This window comes from Betta splendens, chromosome 13 (genome assembly GCF_900634795.4).
Source record: "Betta splendens chromosome 13, fBetSpl5.4, whole genome shotgun sequence".
NCBI lineage: Eukaryota > Metazoa > Chordata > Actinopteri > Anabantiformes > Osphronemidae > Betta > Betta splendens.
The window spans coordinates 15,428,598-15,449,863 of NC_040893.2; the positions used below are offsets into that span (position 1 = coordinate 15,428,598).

Genomic DNA, 21,266 nt, shown 5'->3' on the forward strand with positions numbered 1-21,266 from the left:
ACAACAACGAAGGCTATTCTCAGATTTTTTTTATTTAATTATAAATAGTAGTGATAATGCGACTTTACTCGTGACATTACGTCATCAACAATTTGTCAGATAATACAAAAAAATATATGAAAGGAATAAAAGGACTTGTTCTAATATAGAAAGACGGACGACACGCGAGTGCTCCTGAAGGCACCACTGAGCTGGAATTGGAGGATAAGATATTGTCACTAACCTGTACGAATACTGTGGAAAGTTTTAAATGTTAATCCTCACAAACAATTACTTGTGAATATAAATATGAGTGGAATGTTTCTAAAACAGAATCATTATTACCTTCATTTGCTAAGTGGAAACAGGAAAAGGTTCAAGGCAACAAATAAACTGAAAACAGACTTTTGGCTTTGTCGTTGGTCGTTCTCTGTTGACACTGGCCTTCGTGACTGCACTGATTCAACTTGTTGTGTCACTGTAGCAATACATGAGGCTCCTGCTGATCCAGGGCTGCAACCAGATCCAGACTAATCATCCATGTTGTTTAAGACTCGTTTTACTTGTTTAATGACGAGATTGACTCTGATACAAGGCCTCTGTCGCTCACTGGCTCCTGGTCGTGACTTGTGACCCGGCGGCTCTTTCGCGATGCGTGAGGTTTAAAGGGTTTTTTTAACCCCCAGTGATCGATCTCACCCCGCCTCCCCCTTTGGCTGCTCCTCCCGCACACCCGCCTCCGCCGCTCTCTCATCCGTCACTTTCGCCGAAGTCGCCCTCTGACCTCATCCGGGTTCCTCTCTGAAACTACAAAAGGCCGGCGGCCCCGTCTCACCGTCTGAAACATCAATAAGACAGAAGGAGAGAGAGGCGGAGCCGCTGAGGAGAGGAGGGGGGAGGAGGGGGGGGGGGGGCGCTTCAGTGGACTCTCTTTGCAGTACAGCTGTGGTGTCGTTAGAGTTTCCGATACAATAAAAACACACAGATTTGTGTTTGTTGTCTTTCTCCCGGGAGTTTCTCTCCACATGTGGAATGCTAACATCAAATAAATGCAATAAAATCAAAAAAGCCCTTTTCTGTTTTTTTCCCCTTCAGTACATACAATTTGGGGATACATGGAATTTTCATATGCACTTATTTGGCCCTAAGACACGGAAACACGTTCTTCTGAGCGTCGTCTCCATGGGCTGCTCCGCGGCGGCAGCTTTGGGTGTTTGGACCCCAGAGGTGCCCCTTCCTCTTCGTGGCCCCAGAGACGGTCGCATCAATGCTGGCACCTCTGCTGTTTATCAGCACGAGCAACGCTGCAAAGTTCAGTCAATCAACAGTTTTTGGCGTGACATTCCTTCTCGTGGTCCCTTTTTTTTTAGTTTGTCCATTGTCCAAGAATTAACAGCATCATGTCCTGCAGTCAAGGACGCGGCCTGGCAAACTGTAGCAACAGTTTGGTCCAGATTTCCATTACTGTACACATAAACACTTCGCTGCAACGTCCAGAGTGTCTGATCAGGTGATTTCAGGCCTCAGATAAGGAAGGGCACCTGTAAACAATAGACAGTTGATAAATTACTACCAGTGAAGAGGGATTCTTTTACAAATATAGTGGAAAGATGATAAAACAGATATATGACCACCATAAATCCTGGGCATATGACATAGCATGGCATTCCTCTAACATATGGCTATTGTTAGCTTAGCATGTGGTTTGGGGTGTCAGGTCAATTGAGGAAGATGTGTGAACAGAAGTGTGAAGATGCTTTGAATAAAATCTTTTGTAACTTCAAATCTCGGGCAAGTCACGGGCAAAATAAAAACTTAAATAATGAATAAATTATGCTGTATATATTTATTCAGACCAGGAATATTTTAAATATTTTATATTTTTACCAAAAACATTGGGAACTTTGATATAGTGTGGTTATTTTTATTGTATTTTCATACTTTGTGAAATAAAAAAAATTTAAATATTTTATTTATTTGTTGTTCTCATAACTGTAAATTAAACCGTTTCTATTTTTATATTTTAGCACAGTTGTCTTAACAATGCTCTTTGTTTCATTTGCAGGTGATGTGATATCTGATGCTGCTCTTTGTCAGGTAACATCCACATAAAGTACAGGCAGCTAAATGTCTATCTATTGATTGATTGATTCCTCTATTTGTATTTCTATTCAATTCAGAGACTTTGTAAAAGGCGTCAGAAACAAAGGCAGTAGCAAATGTGAGCTTTGATTCAAACGCTCACATTTGCTGCTGCTCCGACAGGTGACGTCAGCTTAGCAACGGCCACATTACAACAACAAACAGGCCGCTCCAGCGTTTCTGCTGCAGCCCAGCGAGTCCTACAGGACACGCAGCAGAGTTTCTGACCCTACGCTGGAACCTGGAGCAGCTCCGTTCACCGCTGCTTCCCCAGCTGACCTCAGTCCGAGCACCTGTTTCCAATAGCCGCCCTGCCAGAGGCGATTAGGATCCGTCCGCCCCCAGAAAGGACCTTTCCTCTGCAGCTCCCAGCACAACCACACACCGGCTATCCAGTCGCACTGATTAATCACATCAAGATGGACCCGGGCCTGTAACGCTGCGGAGGTGTGTGTGTGTGTGTGTGTGTGTGTGTGTGTGTGTGTGTGTGTGTGTGTGTGTGTGTGTGTGTGTGTGTGTGTGTGTGTGTGTGTGCGTGTGTCTCTTCATGTGTGTCATTCTAATTCTTCATTCTGTCCACTTTGCGACATCGAAGCGGAGTATTTCATTAGGCGTTTGCTGCTCTGGGACATTGGGTTGGACATTCATCCGATATCTGCCCCCCGCGGAGCACCGTGCAGTCGGACCCGCTGGCCCGGTGCCACTGTCTTTGAAGGGCCCGCTTTCTGGAGGTGAGCGCAGGGTCAGTGGATGGACCTGATTGATCAGCCCCCTGTAGACCCAAATTGAAGGCGGCGGCCGCTGTAATCATTGTGTGGCGGAGGATGACGTTGTCCTCCAAACTTAGCAGAGGTTTGTTTGAAGTTGATTTGAACCCCTGCAGTAACGGTAATGGGAAGTGAAAAGGTCTCCGACTGCTGGACAGCTGAGCGTTGACTGAGCAGCCGGTCCGAGGAGGCGGTTGAACGCCAGCAGCCGCGCTTCAGCCGCGATGGGAGCCGACCGCAGGGTTCGCTTTCGCCGATGGAATCAGATGCGCGCAATTAACCGCCAACACTCGACGCGGATAAAGCGCCTGTGACGAGCAGCGCGGCCGCCCGCGTTCTGCCGGCGCGTTCCTTCCTCATCGCTGGAATCAAAGCGGGGCATTTGCGGTTACAGGGTTTGTGCCCGCTGAGCTCTAATAGTTGTCCCGTGTATCAGCTGATGTGATTCAGATGTTTTCATTTCAGTCCTTTCACTGGAAGCGAGTGAAAGCCCACGGTTTGAGCAGTCCGCGGTTTGGACCAGAACCTTTTAAAAGCTCACTCAAATATGTCTCAAGGTCTCGAATATAAAACACGATGAGCCTGTTGTTTTTTCCCTTGTGGTCGACATTAGTAATTACTAGTTTCATCATTTGCAGTACAGTTCTTTGCATAGAAGTAACAAATAGGAGTAAAAAAAGCTGGGGCGTATTGACCTTACTTTGTCCGTACTGGCTGTACTGGTAGGAGGCCACGTGGTCCACGGTGTAGCCGGGGGAGCTGTAGGAGGGCGGGCAGTAGGACTGGGAGCTGGGCAGGGAGGGCAGAGCTGACATGGAGGGGACGCTGGTGAGACCCTCCAGGCCCTTGATGTGATCCATGCGCTGGCTGCAGCTGGCCGCCATGCCAGCAGGGGGCTCGAGGCCGCCGGTCAGAGGGGAGATGGCGTAGTCGCTCTGGGGCTGATGGGGCACGCCGCCCGGGTTCAGCAGGCCCATCACCTGAAGGGGACCAGAGAGAGAGAGGTGAGCTCAGGTAAATGTCACCAGTGACTCGTCAAAGCTAGTAAAGGCATTATTGGCAGCTCAGGAACAGATGTGGGGACATGTTTTTAATCTCAAGCCTCTACACTCTATTGAATGTCGCCATTTTTAGCGTACAGATGTGTGCGATGGCAAACACACACTAAGACACACTGAGGAAATCCCCCATCGCGCACATCCAAGCGCTCCCAGCGAGCCCGCTGCACACCGAGATAGCACCACAGAGGAAGAATTAAACAATTTGTTTCAGATCCGCGGCTCCACTTATTCCAAAATTCCCCTTTGACACCGCTCCAAAAAAAATCCCCACGATAACAGCTTATCTCCGGGCGCGATAACGAAGATAGCGCGCGGGCAAAGTCTGCGCGAGCTCGCCCGCATTCAACCCCAGCACAGATCTGCAGTTGGAGAACCACATTAGCTCTTGACCTGGGCTTTATTAGCAGCCAGATAATCGAATTTGGGGGAAGACTCCTTGGCCAGCGGAGGATGGAAAAGGGCCGCGGGGCAAAGTGTTTCAAGTGGCTTCAAAACAGACCTGCGCCACCAAAAGCCCCTCGGACATCGCTTGTCTGTCACGGCGGCGCTCGCTGGACTCCTAACCAGAACCTGAGACCGGCTCTACTGGTTGGGAGCGGAGCTCGAGCTTTAAATGCATCACATCCCGCCTCCTTCGCAGCGCAGCAGAGGCCTCAAGGCTCCTCCAGCCGGCCTAATAGGAAGCAGGTACGCCGCTCTAAGTGACATATTATTCTACATCCACACGCACACATGGTCCTGGTTAAATCATTTCCCAAGTAGGGGAGGTGAGTGGAGGAGTCCACGTTGATTTGGAGAGGGGAGTCGTGTTTTCTCCCATGCCCGCTGACATTTTCCTAAAAACATTAACCTGCATTTGGAAGGTTTGGATGAAAGGGAGAACGAGGGGGAACACGCGGGACCTGAAGCTCTGGGTCTCTCCGTTACCCATCATGCCTCACTCCTGGCCGCCCCCCGCCTCGCGCCGAGCAGTTAGCGGGCAAAGAGTGTCGTGATGGGGAGAACCTTCCTCACCCGCCGTATGAAACGGGTACAAATAAAGTAGGACCTTTGCTTTCGCACGGAGGAATGTGGAAGCAAACATGTGGAGAATGCGATCGCGAGGAGCTTCCCCTGAGGCGCTAGTGTGCTGGTGTTCATATACATCACTACAGTACAGCCATCCGCCATGTTCAGCTCGTTCATGAGTCTGTGGATGCCTGTATGTGAAGGGTGAAAGCTGAGCAAACACTTATAAGGGTTTTAAAAAAGCATAATTACATTATCATTCATTAGTGTTATAATAATTGTAATCAATTATAATCAATAATTGATCTTCCAAACTAAACCCATCACTGATCGGCTGCTCAACCATGTCATGTAATATTTGTGTAGAAGAATTGCAGATTCCTTGATCCTCATAATGTCGTGCAGACAATCAATTATCCACAGCGTGAGCGCACGGGCATCCCTGTAATTATGAGTCTGTGTGGATCTTCACACTGCTCCTCTGAGGAGGTCTCATTTTCTGCCTGTCTCCTCCTCTGTAGGTGCAAAAACCTCGGGACTTCACGCCTGAGTCATTGGCTGCAATTGTCTTTTCACACGCTCAACTGTTCCGGACGGATCTCAGCTTTAGAGCTGTGGTCCAGTGTTGTGAGTTGTGTAACTGCAGTCAGTTCTACACACGTTGATGCATTCCTGCGCTGCACACCTGAGTGACGTGATCTTTCTAAACGTGAAAACACCAGGCGTGTTTGACTTTTTTAAAGCTGACGATTTATGGCGGAGGCGCCTGTGAATCAGACTTTTCTCCGACGGGTTCAGAGCTTTGAAATCATGTCCAAATCTAATTCTGCCAAGTTCAGTGATGTCCATAACATACCACAGCATTGGCCTGTTATGGACATTATTGAGTACTAGCTTTATCTCCAGAGAGATGCAAATTCAGATTTTCTCAGAAATTCAGAAATTTGTGTACAGCAGCTTAAACGCTAGTTTTTATTATTTGTTTTTTCTTCAAGTTTCCATTTTTACGTTTAATATTCACAGAAAGAAAAACTAAAATAAAGATGATAATATTACATTGTGACACATTATGTTTTGATTTCCCCCAAAACCAACATCACTTTTCCTAAAAATAAGCCTTGAAGCGCGGTTCTGGCCCCAGTCTCACCTGAGGAGAGAGCCCGTTTCCTATGGCCGGGTTCATGGGGTTGGCCGGTCCTCCAGGGCCCACGAAGCTGTCAGAGTAGCCTGAGAAGGAGTGGCGTCCAGAGGCCAGGCAGTAGGCTGAGCCTCCTTCTCCCTGTCCTCCAGCGGAGGCCTGGTGGCCAGAGGAGGGCGGGAGCGGCTGGGGCCGATGCACCGTGCTGGGGGGCTCTGACACCACAGGGTTCAAGAGGATGGAATTTAAAAAACCTTTACATTTGTCAATTATGCAAAACACAAGCAGGAAACTCTAGTAGCAATATTATTATAGTAGTGTGAAGGTTTTTTGAGTGCAAAGTTAACATTTAAAAGTAAAATGATTATGTATATAAAACATGTTCACATTCATTTAAGACATTATTTAGATAAAATAAAACAATTTCAAAGTTGAAAAAAAAATGAAATTGTTTTGAACCAGATTTTTTTAATACCATTAAATGGGTTTTATTGTTAATACAAAAATGTGTGCAATCTGTGCAACTCCAGCTTCAGTAACTTGAACTTTTAAGGCTTTCATAAATGGTTCAGTGTTTGTCTGTCACATTAATTTTAGCTCAAATGAAAAACCAACTGGATAAAATTAAAACGTGATGTCAACCCAGGAACAAAGCTTTCTTTCAGTGCTTTCAGTCAATGGCAAAAAATAGTCCTGTTGACAATAAACTGTAGACTTATAGCAATTATGCATATATATATATATATATATATATATATATATATATATATATATATATATATATATATATATATATATATATATATATATATATATATGCCTATATACATACATATATATGCCTATATATACATATATATATATACATACAGTGAATGTATTTTCTGTACCTTGTGCTATAGATGAAGGGGGGTAGGTGCTGTCAGACAGCTGATACGGTGGGATGCTGGACATGGCCGAGGGTGGAAACCCTCCTGGAATCAGGTGATTGAATGTCATCAGCTGATTGGCTCCTGCTTGCTTCCTCCATCTTGCCCGCCTGTTGCTGAACCACACCTAGAAAGAAGACGATGACCTTTGAGTGTGTGTGAATGTGTGTGTATGTGTGCGTCTTGATGGACAACAGCTCTTTATGTGGGTAAGATCCTATAGTCCACCTGCATCCATAAATGCCCCTGTGCACATTTACAGTGATTATATTTCTCACAGTTTTGGGTGTAAAACTAAAAACATGAGGGACATTGTGTGAGAAGACGTGATGTGTCTGTGTGTGTGTGTGTGTGTGTGTGTGTGTGTGTGTGTGTGTGTGTGTGTGTGTGTGTGTGTGTGTGTGTTGCACTGAGTGACACGATGGGCCCATATGTTCTGAGCGTTCTCGGTCTGCTCACGCTTCACATATGGAGTCGTTGGAGGAGAATTTACTGGACATGAAATAGGAAAGTCCATATTGGGCCCCAGGGAGTGAGAAAAAGAGTTTGTGTGTGTGTGAGTGTATTTGTGCTATAAAACGGAGTAAACATATTAACAGGTTGCCTTTAAAGAGAAGAAAGATTTCACGTGTGCAGTAACTGTATGTTTTGAGTGTGTGACTTAGCTGATGGGCGTTATAGTTTTCCTGTGGCTGTGGTACGGTCTGTGATTGTGTGTGTGGGTTCCTACCTGCACCCTGGCCTCGGTGAGTTTGGCTCTCTGGGCCAGCTCCTCCCTTGTGTAGATGTCAGGGTAGTGGGTTCTCTCGAACGCCCTCTCCAGCTCCTCCAGCTGCTCCGCTGTGAAGGTGGTCCGACTGCGGCGCTGCTTCCTCTTCAGCGGCAGATCAGGCTCCGACTCGATGTCCGAGCCCTCGTCTGAGTGACTCGCTGCGCAGAGAAAAGTTCTGCTCCGTGACTTGACATCACACTGAAACGAATGGCAACTGATTTGCCCTGTTTTAACTGGTTGACCCTTGTTTTCTGCCATAAACACACATACACCATCAGGCATCAGTTCTCCTCTTGGTCTTGTGGCCAAACAGAGCTCCATTCAGAGGGAATATTCCAAGCCCAAGGAATAATCCCTCCAGAGAAGATTCCCAGGGACCACGGGGGGACTGGTAGACTAAAAGCCACAGAAAAGGCTAATTTGGATCCAGGGGCCATTATTATTTCTGTGTGTGTGTGTGTGTGTGTGTGTGTGTGTGTGTGTGTGTGTGTGTGTGTGTGTGTGTGTGTGTGTGTGTGTGTGTGTGTGTGTGTGTGTGTGTGTGTGTGTGGCCAGGAGCAGTTGCTCCTTGGATAAAGAGGAGACTGTCTGTTCAGTCAGGTGAATCCTGGTCTATTTATTTAATGTAAGAAGAGATGACTATGAATCGGTCGTATTGTGTTCATGGTTCTCCTCCTCTCTTTATCACATGTATGACCCGACATGCAACAAATCACATATAAAATGACGAGACCAAGAACTCTGTCCCTTTATGTACTCTGCAGTGCCTAAACTGGTGAGGACCAGTGGAGAAAGAGCTGCACAGATTTAAATGTATGCTACTGTAAAATAGCCACTATGTAAAAACGGCTGAAAATTCAAAATCTGAAACTTCCCGCTCTACGTGTTTTAAAATATATAACATGCTCTTGTGCTAGTTTTTGCATTAAATTATTCGATCCTAACCTAATTTATAACATTTGATTAGCTGTTCATATTTGTCTCAATTATTTTGATTTTGCATATAGTGACTAAAGCTGTAGCTGAGCAAAAAGTGTAATTTGTCTCCACAACAGAACAATAGAAAATTCATTAGATTTATTAGCATTTAAGTTTAAAGCCTGGCTAAAATTGAAATGTCCTGAAATTATATTAAATGTTTGTTTTCACTCTCAGCTCTATTTTCATTTGCCTTTTTTTGCTGTCACACATGTGACCAAACATCTGCAAAAAAGTCACATTTATAATATTGAAATCTTTAAATCATTGTTTTTATTGTACCAGTTGTGTATTTATTTTTATTTCTTTAATGAACTGAATTCATATCCAAAGCGTTTGACTGCTGATCTTCAGCCTGGCTGAGCTGCAGTGACGTTATGCGTCTTGGCAGCTTTGTATTTCTACTTTTCATCTCTGTCTCAGATTACTATTAATACTATTGTGAGCTGTGTTCTAAAAGCCAGCAGCTCAGTTTTTTAACTTCAAACACTCCTTTAGCTTACTTCTAAGTTCACTAAGGCCACAGCGCCCACTTTTTGTGTTACACTTAATTAATTCCCCCTCAGCATAGGGGAAGTTTTGTGTGCAACACTGTATTAGTTCCCCCTCAGAAGCAACAATAAAATACAAGAGAATCCAAATAGCTCAGGGCCCCTCATGTGAAACTGATCCTCTCTCACCCTTTGGCGATTTTCTCCTCACAACACCAATAGCAGTGGGAGTCAACTTAACATGCATTAGGAGCAAATTGGTAAAGAAACATTCAAGCATGAGGGAGCCAATAAGTAAAAATATTTTCAAAGGGGGTGAGAGAAATGGAGACATTGAGCTTCTCATCGACCGGTGTGTTAGTTTAGCATTTCACAACAATACCACACGAAAAGCGAAGGTTTCTGCAGAACAAGCAGAGTCAATGCAAAGCGACCCCAGCGGTTTGAGATTTCAACACCATCGTCTGCATTTGGGTCTTTTTCTGCAAACTATTTCTTCATCGCGGTGCAGTGACAAAGCCCCTTCCTCCATAGGCTGGAGACGTTTACAGTACCCAACATTTGTGTTTCAGATGGCGCGGAAGGAATTTGGGGTGTGGAGTGCGGAGCTCTTGGGTTTTGGACAGGACGGCTGAAATACAAGAGATGAGGCCTTTTGTGGCCTCCCCCTCCGGTTGCTGCATGGAGGAGGGCCGCTAGGAATGCCTGTTCGCTCCCCCTCCGACTTTAGCTGCATGCACGTTCCTCAGCATTTCACAGGGATTTGGGCCCTGGGAAAGCTGAGGCGGCCGGGAAAATCCTTAATCATTTTGGAATTACCTATCGGTTATGACTGCTACCGGGGTTTCCAGAACATTTGGAAACAGGCGACAGAGCGGCACCTCGCGAGTCTCAGAAGTCTAGCGCCGATCAAGTCCCGAATCGGAGCTTTTTCGGGCGACTTAACTGGGCTCATTTGTTTCACTTTGTTGAATTGCTGCATCACTTGCAGTTAAGATGTAACAAGATAAGATGATGAGGATAATGAAGTAGGTGAGGAGGTTTGGTCAGGTGGCTTCCACCACAATGAAAGGAGAGGCTTCAGACTCTGCACCTTGGCTCGGCACCCTCCTTAAACAAGCGGCACATTCTCCCTTCTCCTCTCTCCCTCCTCATCACCCTCTCTCGCGGCTTCTCTTTGTCTCCCCCCTCGCCACCTCGCCCGCTCTCTCTCCTTTCCGCCCATATTTCTCTCCTCGACTCTCAGGCTCTTTGTTGCTCCGCGGAGCTGAGGTCTTTGCCGGCGATTTCCACGCTCCATCTGTGGAATCCGTCATGGCTCCCTTGGCCCTTCACAGTGGAGGGCTGTCACCTGCCCCACGGGGGAGCTGGGAGGGGGCGTAAAGGGGCTTCGCAGAGGGCTTGGGGGAGGTGGGGGAGGCGGGGTAGACAGGGTGGCGCTCGGCTCCCTTCCCTCCAACACCCTCTCTCCAGAGGGGACTGTAGGAGCACCTGAGGGGGTGAGAAGGGCAGCGCAGGGGGACGACAGGGGGTGGTTGTTGGTCGTATACTGTAAATGTACCCACTCCTCCACTCCTGAGCGTCAGCTGTTTGTAGGATGCCATAACTACCACAAAGTTTTGCTTTGTGTAGCGAAACCCAGCGGTTCATCAAATGACAATGAATGTTTGTTAGAACCTAATGTGCTTTGTAGAGTTAACTATGTGGTTTCCTTAAAAAACTATGTTTAGAAACTTTGTGTATGTGTATTTTTATGAAAACAACTTTAATGGGACTGAACTTTAAAAAATATTTTGCAGTTGCACAAATTTTGCAAAGACGGTGCTCAGCGCTATAGTTTGACTCAGGAGCTAACACACATCCATATTCAGGCTCCTCTAAATCCACAGGCATTACACCATACTTTCCAGAATGATCTATGCCACATTAATATATTGTGCTAAATCCGCATCAGGATACATATTATCGCTCTAATACAGAGGAGGAGAAGGACGAGGGTGCAACCTCGCTCCTTCTTCTCAGACTTGATCCAATCTTAAACCTGTGGTTTCAGAGTGCCCTGTTTGCCGTCATCGCCTCCCTGTCTCTAAGATCTGATCACAACGATTTGGCACCGTCAAATGGCTTCGGCCAATCAAATTATCCACTTTAACCTTTATATCAGCCCCTGCCCGTGTGCATATGCTACATCTTAAAATGCTGTACAGCCCCTGTAAACACTTGACTCCTGTCTGGATACTTTTTTTTCCACCTCCGCTTCAAGGAGCATTGGTTTGCCAACGTGGTCCTGACTCTTGTCAGTTCATCAAAATACAAGAAAATATGATCCTTAAGAGGGTAAAACCATGTGCACAAGAGTAGGTCTGGAAAAGCAGCAGTATCGCCTGGGAGGCCCGGAGCATTAAGCCGCAAAATAGGAGAGGAACAGTTGGAGGGGACGAGTGGAAGGGGTTAGAGGAGAAAAGAAAACTGTTTAATTTAACCAAACTGAAGCCTTGAGAGGCACAAAGTGCACGGGACTCCGAGCCAAAACAATCTCTCCGGAGCCAAGAAAGTCCAAAATGGCTCCCGCCGTGCAACGCCATCCCAGGGAAGAGAGAATAGAGGATCTGGCTGAAGCAGACTGTTGAAAAGACTTTGGCCTTGCTGATATTTTAGGGGGGGGGCAGTCAGATGGGGACACAAAAGCTTAAATATGTCCACTGAGACATCAGACAGTACGTATTGAGCATGTTCGCATGTGTGCATGAGAGCGAGCGTACGACGGAGAGAAAGGGGACGTGTCAAACTTGGATTTTGGGACTTAGGGGAATTGACGCACCATATGTGGACTATTTACACCCCTCTTCGAACATCACCAGTAACTCTTCTGGGGGCGTTGGTTAATAGTGAGGGGTAAATTGAGCCTCTGACACATTGCCCCCCCCCCCTCCACCTACCCCTCTCGAAAAACACAAAACAAAAGGCAGAGGAGACAAACACAGCATTTATTTGGGCGGGCCGACCATGCTGCTCCCATTCAGGAGCCGGGGGACTAAGTGACTGGCCGACTGCATTAAAGAGTATATAGAAGTCAAGGCAGGCAGATGCTGGGCCGGATAATGGCTTCACTGACAGCTTACGGACCCATCTGCGGCTCTTTTTGGCAGGTTAAGAAGAAAAGATGGTGTACGAGCGAGCGCATGTGGATTTTTGAGTGCGGAGGGGGGGGGGGTTGGAGGGCAAACTCACTTGACTTGCTAAGGAGGGGTTTCAACCCTCACAGCTGCCCTGTGAGAGAGCGTGTGTGTGTGTGTCTGTGAGTGTGTGTGGCTTGGCACAAAATTGATCGCACCTTTCACAAAACCGATGCTCGCGGACGGTCGTGCGTAAAAGAAAAAAAGGCAAAGACTTATGGGTGATGTGAAGGATGTGGGATGTCAGGAAATAGTTACCTGTCACTTGTAGCTAAATGTGTCTCTAACCTTGTTTCCTGTGTAGCTTTGGGGGAGAGTGACCCCCTGCAGCCTTATGACCCTGCAGTTCTTCTTTTCACTTAAACGCCTCACGGCCTCAGTCAGTCAGAATGAGGTGTTTGTTGACAGCGAGGGAGATGACAGCTTTATCTTTTTGCCCAGTTACCAGCTGATTACAGGGAAATTATGTAAAAAGCGACACGCTCCCCAGCAGGCAACTGAAATGTAAAATACTGAATCCGGCGCAACTAGAATGAATGGCACCAGCGGTATAATGCTGCATTCATGTTACATGGGTGAAAGTAGATCTCAGCTTCCTACCTTTTACCTCAACTTTCAGATGGTAAACATTAACAAGGAAACTCATGGTTTGGCAGCGAATCCCTGTTTGAACAGGGACACGCTTGTGCGTTCTACAGAGCAGGACATTCATTCAAAAAAAGCAGAATAAAATGGGTTTTCGTCACTTTGCATGTTGTCTGCGTCGCTTCGCTCCCGCGTGAAACTTGAAGCTATCGCGAACCGCGGTGCGAGCGCTGACCACAGGCTGGTTCCCACATGGCACGGCCACAGCATAAACACCGGCTTAAGCCGCTCGTTCCCAATGCGGCACAAAGGCCTCTGCTCTAATTAGTTAACAAAGCGCTGAAAGGAAAGTCAGGCTTCGTCAGCCGGGTGATTGACAGCTGCCTGTCGCTCGCTTCTGCAAACTTTGACACGTGACCTTAACCCCGGTGCACGCACACACACACACACACACACACACACACACACACACACACACACACACACACACACACACACGCACACGCACACGCACACACACACACACGCACACACACATTAAAGGCACGAATACGCACTCGTATACGAGAGGACGACACTGACAATGTTCATTATTTTCTCAGGAACAGACAAACACACTTGCGCACTCTCACAAACAAGCCCTGGCCCCGTCCCCCCAGCTGCTGCGCCTACAGCCGCTACTCGCAGCAGATAAAGAGGGGCCTTATTCTAAGGCGAGCCATTCTACTTGACCTTCGCTGAGCCTTTTCACTCTTTCACTGCCTTCAAACCGTCTTTGGGGCTCGCTTACTCCCAGCTCAATGTGACTAGTCCATCACGGATGAAGGCTGGGGAGCTACAGCCGGTCTTGAAGGGGGAATACCCCCAAATGCCCCCCCCCCATGCACATACACACACGTACAATCCCCTCCCTCTCAGAAATCACCCTGACTTCAAAGTTGGTGTGCATTCATTAATTGCCCTTTGAATTGATATCAGAGGGTCACAATAAGAGTGTGAAAGGAAAAAGAGGCTTTAATGAAGCATAGAGCGGCCATTCATTTGCAGATAACTATGTTTTCATGCTTGGATAGTCATCATAGGCTTATTAGAAAAAAAGCTCATGAGAGAGGGCGGAGTGTGGGATGCGGCGAGTAGACAGCGGGAGCCCCAGGGCAGAGGAGAGTGATTTGGTGCTGGCCACTTGGCCCTCGTGCCCCCCTTTGCCCTAATGCCCAGGGACTCTGAGTGACACATTCATCCTTTCAACGGACACACAGAGCCCTCTTCACCAGACGCTTGGCTCAGGCCAGGAATAGCCAATAGCTATTAAAGGATCCATCGGGAGCCTATTGGTTCTGTCTTTGTCAGATCTGATGTGAAAGAAACTGCCATTGGCAACTTACAACAGTCGCAACTGCAGATTGATCATTTTCGTTATAAATCAATCTGCCGATTATGTTTTATTAGTTCAAAAGAATGTGCTCGGTCTGAAGAGACTTCCACCGTCCACAATGACGTCATGGGTGGTGTTTGGCCCGAGCAGCACTCACAACCCAAAGAGGGATTAAGTTTACACTTACGCCAGAGAAAACACACGGGTGAAGCCAAAACCAGAGGAATGGACAATTTGTGCTTAAAAAGTAAACACGTCTTCCTGTTGACTTTGCTGCGTGCTGCAAAAAGCAAAAGTCAATGTGAAAAGTCAATCCCGGCTAATGCTTAATGCCTCTGCAAACAGCACGGTGCCACACTAAACTCCCTGCACCTCCCGCTCTGCACCCATCCTCTGCCTGCGTCGGGCCTCGCCTCGCTTCTCCAGCCCTGGCGCCGGTCCAACGTGTACCCTGGCGTTACCTCTGCAGCACCCCGAGCGGCCGAGGAACCCGGGTTCCCCATTCACCCACATTATTTACACAAACAAAGTCCTGCTCCATTTCTGTGACAAAGCCAGCTAAATCTTTATGGCTCTTTCATGTATTGTCTGCTCACGGTTCCCTTTTGTCCCCCGGCCATTGGCTTGGGCCCTGGATACAATGAGCCCAGGAGAATGGAGGCAGATTGAAGGAATGCGCCTCAATAAACCTAATTATGACATGATGACTGCGCTCACCATGGTAGGGGTTTTTCAAAGATCCCGGGCTTATTCAATTAGCCCTTTCCAGGATCCCCTTTCACCAAATAAAGTTATCCCTTTGACTGTTTGCATTGCAGAGTGAAATGTCTGTGTGCGTTTGTGTGCATGCATGCAGTTGTGCCTATGTGTGTGTGTGTGTACACAGCGCTGGACCTAAATGGAAACGCATTGGCTCTTAACAGAACCTCTGTATTATCAGGCTAATTTCACCTATTGAAGTATGGATTCAAAACGATATGCTGTGAAAATGTGACGGGGGACTCAGCGACTGCTTTAATCATTAACTCTGTCTCCAGGGTTAATTCCTATGCTACTGGGAATATGGTGACGTGCAACAACAGGCCTCGAAGGTCAGCATTACTGCCATATAAAGCAATAATTATCACCAGCTTTTCATTTGTTTCAGCATTATTATCAGAGCTGCAAACTGTGCCCACCTCAGCAGAAATCCTGTCATCTCCACAGTAATGAGGTAAATAATGCATTATTGTTTTTATTCTGATAGGCTTTAAACGCAAACGTTGAAGCATGTAACTAATACGTAAACGACACTCGGGTTTTAGAAGCACCGCGCGTTCCAATGGCAACATCACGAATTTTAAACCTTCAACTTTCCTTAGAAACTTTGCGGAACTACACTGACGTCCCATTGTGCGCTCGGGATGATGCGGCCCAGATACCGAGCGGAGCTGCGCGCCGCAGGCTGAGAGAAGCACAGGGACGGGAGTATGAAACGGAGGGGGGGGGGGGGCGCGGCGTGGCTCCTCACATGAAAGTGAGATGAAATAAAAGAGTCGATTTAATCTGCTTGAAGAGATTTGGGGAGCAAGTGGCGGAGGGGGAGCGGGGGGCGGGGGGATAGTTTACGGAGCTGTGCGCAGCTCGGGACGGGTGGCCGGGGCCCCCATTGTGAAGCTGCGCTCCGGGCCAGACAGGGGCTCTCCGGGGAGAACATTGGTCCCCATTCACCGAAACACTCTTTAATACACTCCCTCCGTCATTAAATGTTACATAGCACAATATCGACATCATTTAGGAGACATTATTAATGTTCAAGAGGGCAAGGCCGGGGCTCATCAAAGAATCAATAATGGATCATGTGTTACAGGCCCAGTATTATTAGTGCCATCCTTCAAGGCCACTTTGTTTTGCGGACCAATTACAGTCTGAATATGATGACAAACACAGCAATTAGACTTCACCAAACGCTACCGAATCTGACAATGTTGACTTTTCTGTTTTGAGCTATTGGAAGACAAATGAAGCAGGACCTTCGCAAAGTTATCCGGCGTTTACTGGCTGCGTAAAACTCAACTGCGCTCTGTAAAATCCGGCCTTTTCCCATTTTAATAAAGGCGCACATGCAGGAGCGTGCGATGGCGACTAACAACGCGTCTTACCGGGTTGTTCTTTAGCCGCGTGTCGCCGGCTTCTCACAAGTAGCCACGCGCTTTATCCATTTCCAAACTGATACATTTTAAATCGAAGGCGGCTGTTTCAGTGGGAATTCACTTTTATGCCTGCACGCGCGTAACCGCCGCTCGTCCGCATCTTCGGGGCGCGAGCACGCATCCTTGGGCGATACGTGAGTGGATTTCAGAGGCCTCAATGGTGCTTGTGAATGGCAGTGGGCTTCTTTAGCCGACCCCAAATGGAAACATTTTGTAGGTGAAAACGGCCATTTTCTCTCGGTGAACGGGCCCTATAAACCGTGCCGGAGCGCTCCCTGAATAATTCATCCTTCATTGCGGCCTCATAATGTGTTTTGTCAAGCTTTTCTGTGGAGAAGCTCTGCTCTTCCCTTCTTCTTTCTCCGGCTGAATTATAAACAGGTTGCCTTCTTTTTTTAGCGGCGGCCAAAGCTGTTTCCAAGCTGGCCTTTTGTCAGCGCGCAGCCCAAGCGTGAGCCTCAAATAGACTCTCGCGCTTTTGTCTCCCAAGTTCATCCCTGAGCATCCCGTTGTGCTCGCAAGGCGTGTCTTTTTGAGGAGATGGAAACCGTTGAACAAATGTTTGATCAACTCATCTGGGGGACATTTTACCTCCTTAAACTAGAGCCCTTTATTTCTCCCGCCTTGTTTACAAGGACGCGCTTACAGTCAAACTGTGCACTATATATTTTCATTAGTGGCTTAAATTGTTCCAAAAGTGCTAAAATAATATGTCGAACTCATTCAAGCTCATTTGTGACACTAATGTGAACAGACGGTAAAATCTCGTTTTTGTAAATATTTAATGATCATGTAAATTAATTTAAATTGTTATTGTAATATTTGCAGTACTACATTTAGGCTGAAAGTGACTTGTAATTATCATAATGGAAAAGTTAATATTACTTAATCTTACTTTAAATTTGACTGTCACATTTTGAGCCTATAACTTTGGACTAAACGGATGGAGAACAATAAATTGTAAAGTTCCAATTTGGAAAAAAACAGGGATGACAACACATCAAAAAACAGTTTATGCTAAACACCAGGGGCGATGGACCGTTTGAAATGGCGTCTGTGTTCATTAATAAAGTAATATTAATTTGGAAACAACAGAGCGTAAAATTCCAACGTCAGTAAAAAGTGTAGTAATTACAGGGTTTGTAGCCGTGGAATAATAAGCCCCGCGTCCGTGTATGGGACTAGTTAGTGACGCAAATGGAGAATATTTGTGACGAATGGAGATGGTGTTTAATAAAAACATTTCGTGTACTTATGTGTCATGTTTCAGTTTCATTTGTTTTAAAAAAAGTATTTTCCAACGTTATATGCGACTGAAAGGCTTACAGATGGTCACTTTTTATAGTGGACGCAACACTGGCAAAACCTTCATTCGTGACTTAATCCATCAGAGCCCAGACCCGTTTCTACCCGTTTTCTAGGAAAAACTTGAACCATGTGCAACACGTCTCTGAACAAATTTGAATTTTGTAAAACCTGAGTCACAGCGAGTTCTTACTTGATAAATAAACAAACAGCGTTGCATCACATAATCTATTAATGCTAAATGTGTTTCCATTAGTTATTGTTGATCCACAAAAACAACGATATGCAAACGTTCTGTAACTGTCTGTCCAAACTGCATTCAAACCACAAATGCATGCACACACGCGGACTAAAACGACCCCCCCTCCTCCACAGCCATCACCTGCTGTTTGAGTTACGGTACGGCCTCATGGGAAAAGCATTAGGCAGAGAGATATGGTCGATAAAGAAAGGAGGACACACACTCTCCACCCCCACCCAACAACTTTACAGCATGCTAAAGCTTCGCATAGCTGTTATACGACTAAATAAAACCATTCTTCTTCCCACTCTGCTCATAGGGGATCACTGTGCGGGGCTTTAGTGCTGGCCTTTCACAGATTTGTCTGGTTATTGTAAACTCGGATCGTATTTCTGTGTATTTTACCTCTGGAAATGAATCCAATATAGATTCTTAAAAGGGGCGCTTCTCTCATTTGCACTGCGCAAATATTTAAACAACTTTGAGAAACAGTTCGGTAACTGAGTCGAATTTAAAATCACCTATCTGATCTCCACCAGGCTCTAATATGTGTCACCGATCAGAAGGAAAGATAACTCCAGCTACAGTAAAGCGCCGTTCTCTCCAGCAGCAACTGGTCGAGGATTTCACTCACATCTGTCTCCTAATATGCCTTCGATGCTGTGTTTGGCTCTCCGGTCGTTGTCCTCCATCTCTTTCTTCTCAATTTCATCTTCGTCCTCATCCTCGTCGCCTTTCCCCCCGAATCTACTCCTCATGATGCGACTGATGGAACTGACTGTGAAAACAATAAAAGAAATTATTTATCTCTTATGGCTATTGGCCAATAATGGTTATTGGCACTGTGCATTGAAATTTTTGTATAAAGGGGGGAAATATTATGAGTAACAAAATTATTGAAGTAAATAAATTGATTTATATATCACATTACCGTTTACAGCTGTTTACAGTAAGAATAGGAATAAGAATAAGAATAAGAATAAGAATAAGAATAAGAATAAGAATAAGAATACGAATAAGAATAAGAACCTGAAGGTACGCTGTTGCGGTCACATATTCCATCCTTCAATAACTTATCCCGAATCTCCCAGCTAAACATTCCCGGGTTTTCCCGCTTGTATTCTTCTATTCTCTTCTCTACGTCCGGCGTTGCTCCCTGCTTTAAAGGTCAGAAAAGTCGCGGTGTTTATTCACTTCGCTCTTTGCCTGAGGTGCGGTGTAAACACAGCTTGTTACAACCAAAAATCAACAGGTAGCTTTTGCAGATGACAATATTAAAGCGCCGCAGGATCGATTGGTTTCAGGGGAAAGGCTCGTGCTGAAGTCCGTACCTTGGGTTTGCTGCCTCCGATGGCGCCGGGTCGTATAGAGCCCGTCTCCTGGTACCGGCACAGGATTTTGGACACGCAGCCATGCGAGACCCGGAGCTGTCGGGAGATGACGCACGGCCTGATGCCGTGGTGGGCCATCTCCACGATCTTATGCCTGATGTGGTTGGGCAAAGGTCTGCCATTTATGAAAACTCCTCCGAGCTGGTTCACTCGGCCTTGACCCAGCGGGGTAGACACTACATTTGATCAGAATATGAGAGGAGCCTGTCACTACACCGGCCCCGTACACGCAGGTTTAACCTATACTCAAAATCACGACAATATGGGTTTAACTTCAACTGAACGTATCAACAAATTGATGCAATCAGCAGCTATATTTTCTCTAAAACAACTGGCAGTATTGGATTTCATAATTAAAATTGCGACATGCCACTATTAATGACTTATTATATTATTATTGCATAAAGCAGTTATTAAAGAAGTAACTAAAACGTGTCAATAAATCACCAAACTGTTTAATTTAGGTTCAATAACTATATAAATGTTTGTTTGTTTGATGTTTATTGACCACAGTAAACTACAAAGGGAATGATCTGATCAACTAGCATTGAAAACCAAATCTCCTCTGAGGGCGTCCAGGGTTCCAGCTCACTCCTTTTGGCAGAGCGATGCTTTACCTTCCAGCGGGAAGCCGCTGCGGGGGTAGTTCTGAGCCAGCGTGGGTCGCATCATCCTGGGTATTGACCCCGCCAACGCAGTCATACCTCCGCCGCCCCAGCGACTACGGAAATCTCCTCCAATCGGGGAGCCCGCTCCTCCGGCGCCGGTTTCCGTGGCGAGAGAGCGTCGTTAAAATCGCCGTTTCTCCGGTGAGAAGCCCCCTGGTCTCGGTTAGCCTCCGTTAGCCGCGCCCGGGCTACAGCACGAGCGTCCCGGGACACAACCCTCCGAAGACTTCAATTTGACGACAGTGAAACAGCGATTTAGGAATTCGGCCGTTCCTGAAAGTCATAAACGTGTCTCCCGGTCGGACTCGCCTGTTTTGAAGCTCGTGGAACCTCGGTGCCCAGCGCCGTGGAGCTGATTTTGTTGTTGTTGTTGTTTGTTGACACCGGTTCAAAGTGAGAGGAGACCTTAAAAAGTAGCGGAGCTCTTCTCTCTGCCACAGTCAGCGCTCCGGACGCTGATTGGTCCGACGGATGCACCCGAGAGGTAGCGGGGGGCCGGGATTGGCCGAGGCGGAAAACTTTCGTCCAATCAGCGACCTTGTCACGGTTCAGTGTGGACAGGCCAGAGGCGTCAGTTCCCCAAACCCCAAACTCCGGACAAGACACTGCACGTGTGTAACCACGAAAAGCTTAACATTTCAGTGAGTGAACAACTAAGAGGAAAGAGGGACAAAAAAGTGGGACGAAGATCAATGAGTGGGGAGTGATTATTATTCGATTAATGAAAACGGCTTTACAGAGAAAAGTTCTGATTCGAAATTTTTGCTGGTGAATTAATTATCTGTAGCACGTGCTATGATACTGATAAAACAAATGCAGGGCAGAAATTTTACATATGTCATGGAAAGTAATGTTCTGCACGCAGAAGGCCTTAATATAGTAACAAACAAAAGTCCGTGTAAATCTAAAACAACCCACTGTTACAGATAATAAATACACTTTAGACTCATTGTGTATTTTTATTTATAACACTGGCTTCTACCAATTTGAGTTGCAAGACGCGTGTTTGACTCTTAATGTAAAGTAGGTGGACAAGCTCTTAAACAAAATACAGTTTTGAATAGGTGA

At 46.4% G+C, this 21,266-nt stretch overlaps 1 protein-coding gene across 3 annotated transcripts; it reads right to left on the bottom strand.

The window, feature by feature from the left end:
- Positions 1-14: 14 nt before the first annotated feature.
- Positions 15-20,639, bottom strand: pax3b (paired box 3b). Of its 3 annotated transcripts, none has more exons than XM_029171537.3 (9): positions 20,148-20,639; positions 19,471-19,706; positions 19,169-19,295; positions 18,774-18,917; positions 7,755-7,954; positions 6,986-7,151; positions 6,105-6,310; positions 3,589-3,868; positions 15-1,520 (listed from the first exon to the last, which is right to left on the bottom strand). In XM_029171537.3, the coding sequence occupies exons 1-9, from the start codon at positions 20,230-20,232 to the stop codon at positions 1,486-1,488; spliced, it is 1,479 nt and encodes a 492-aa protein (XP_029027370.2). In that variant the 5' UTR covers positions 20,233-20,639; the 3' UTR covers positions 15-1,485. The 3 variants fall into 3 exon arrangements, with proteins under 3 accessions (XP_029027370.2, XP_029027372.1, XP_029027371.1); XM_029171539.3 differs by having other exon boundaries at positions 3,584-3,868; positions 19,169-19,298; positions 20,148-20,630; XM_029171538.3 differs by having other exon boundaries at positions 19,169-19,298; positions 20,148-20,629.
- Positions 20,640-21,266: the final 627 nt, after the last annotated feature.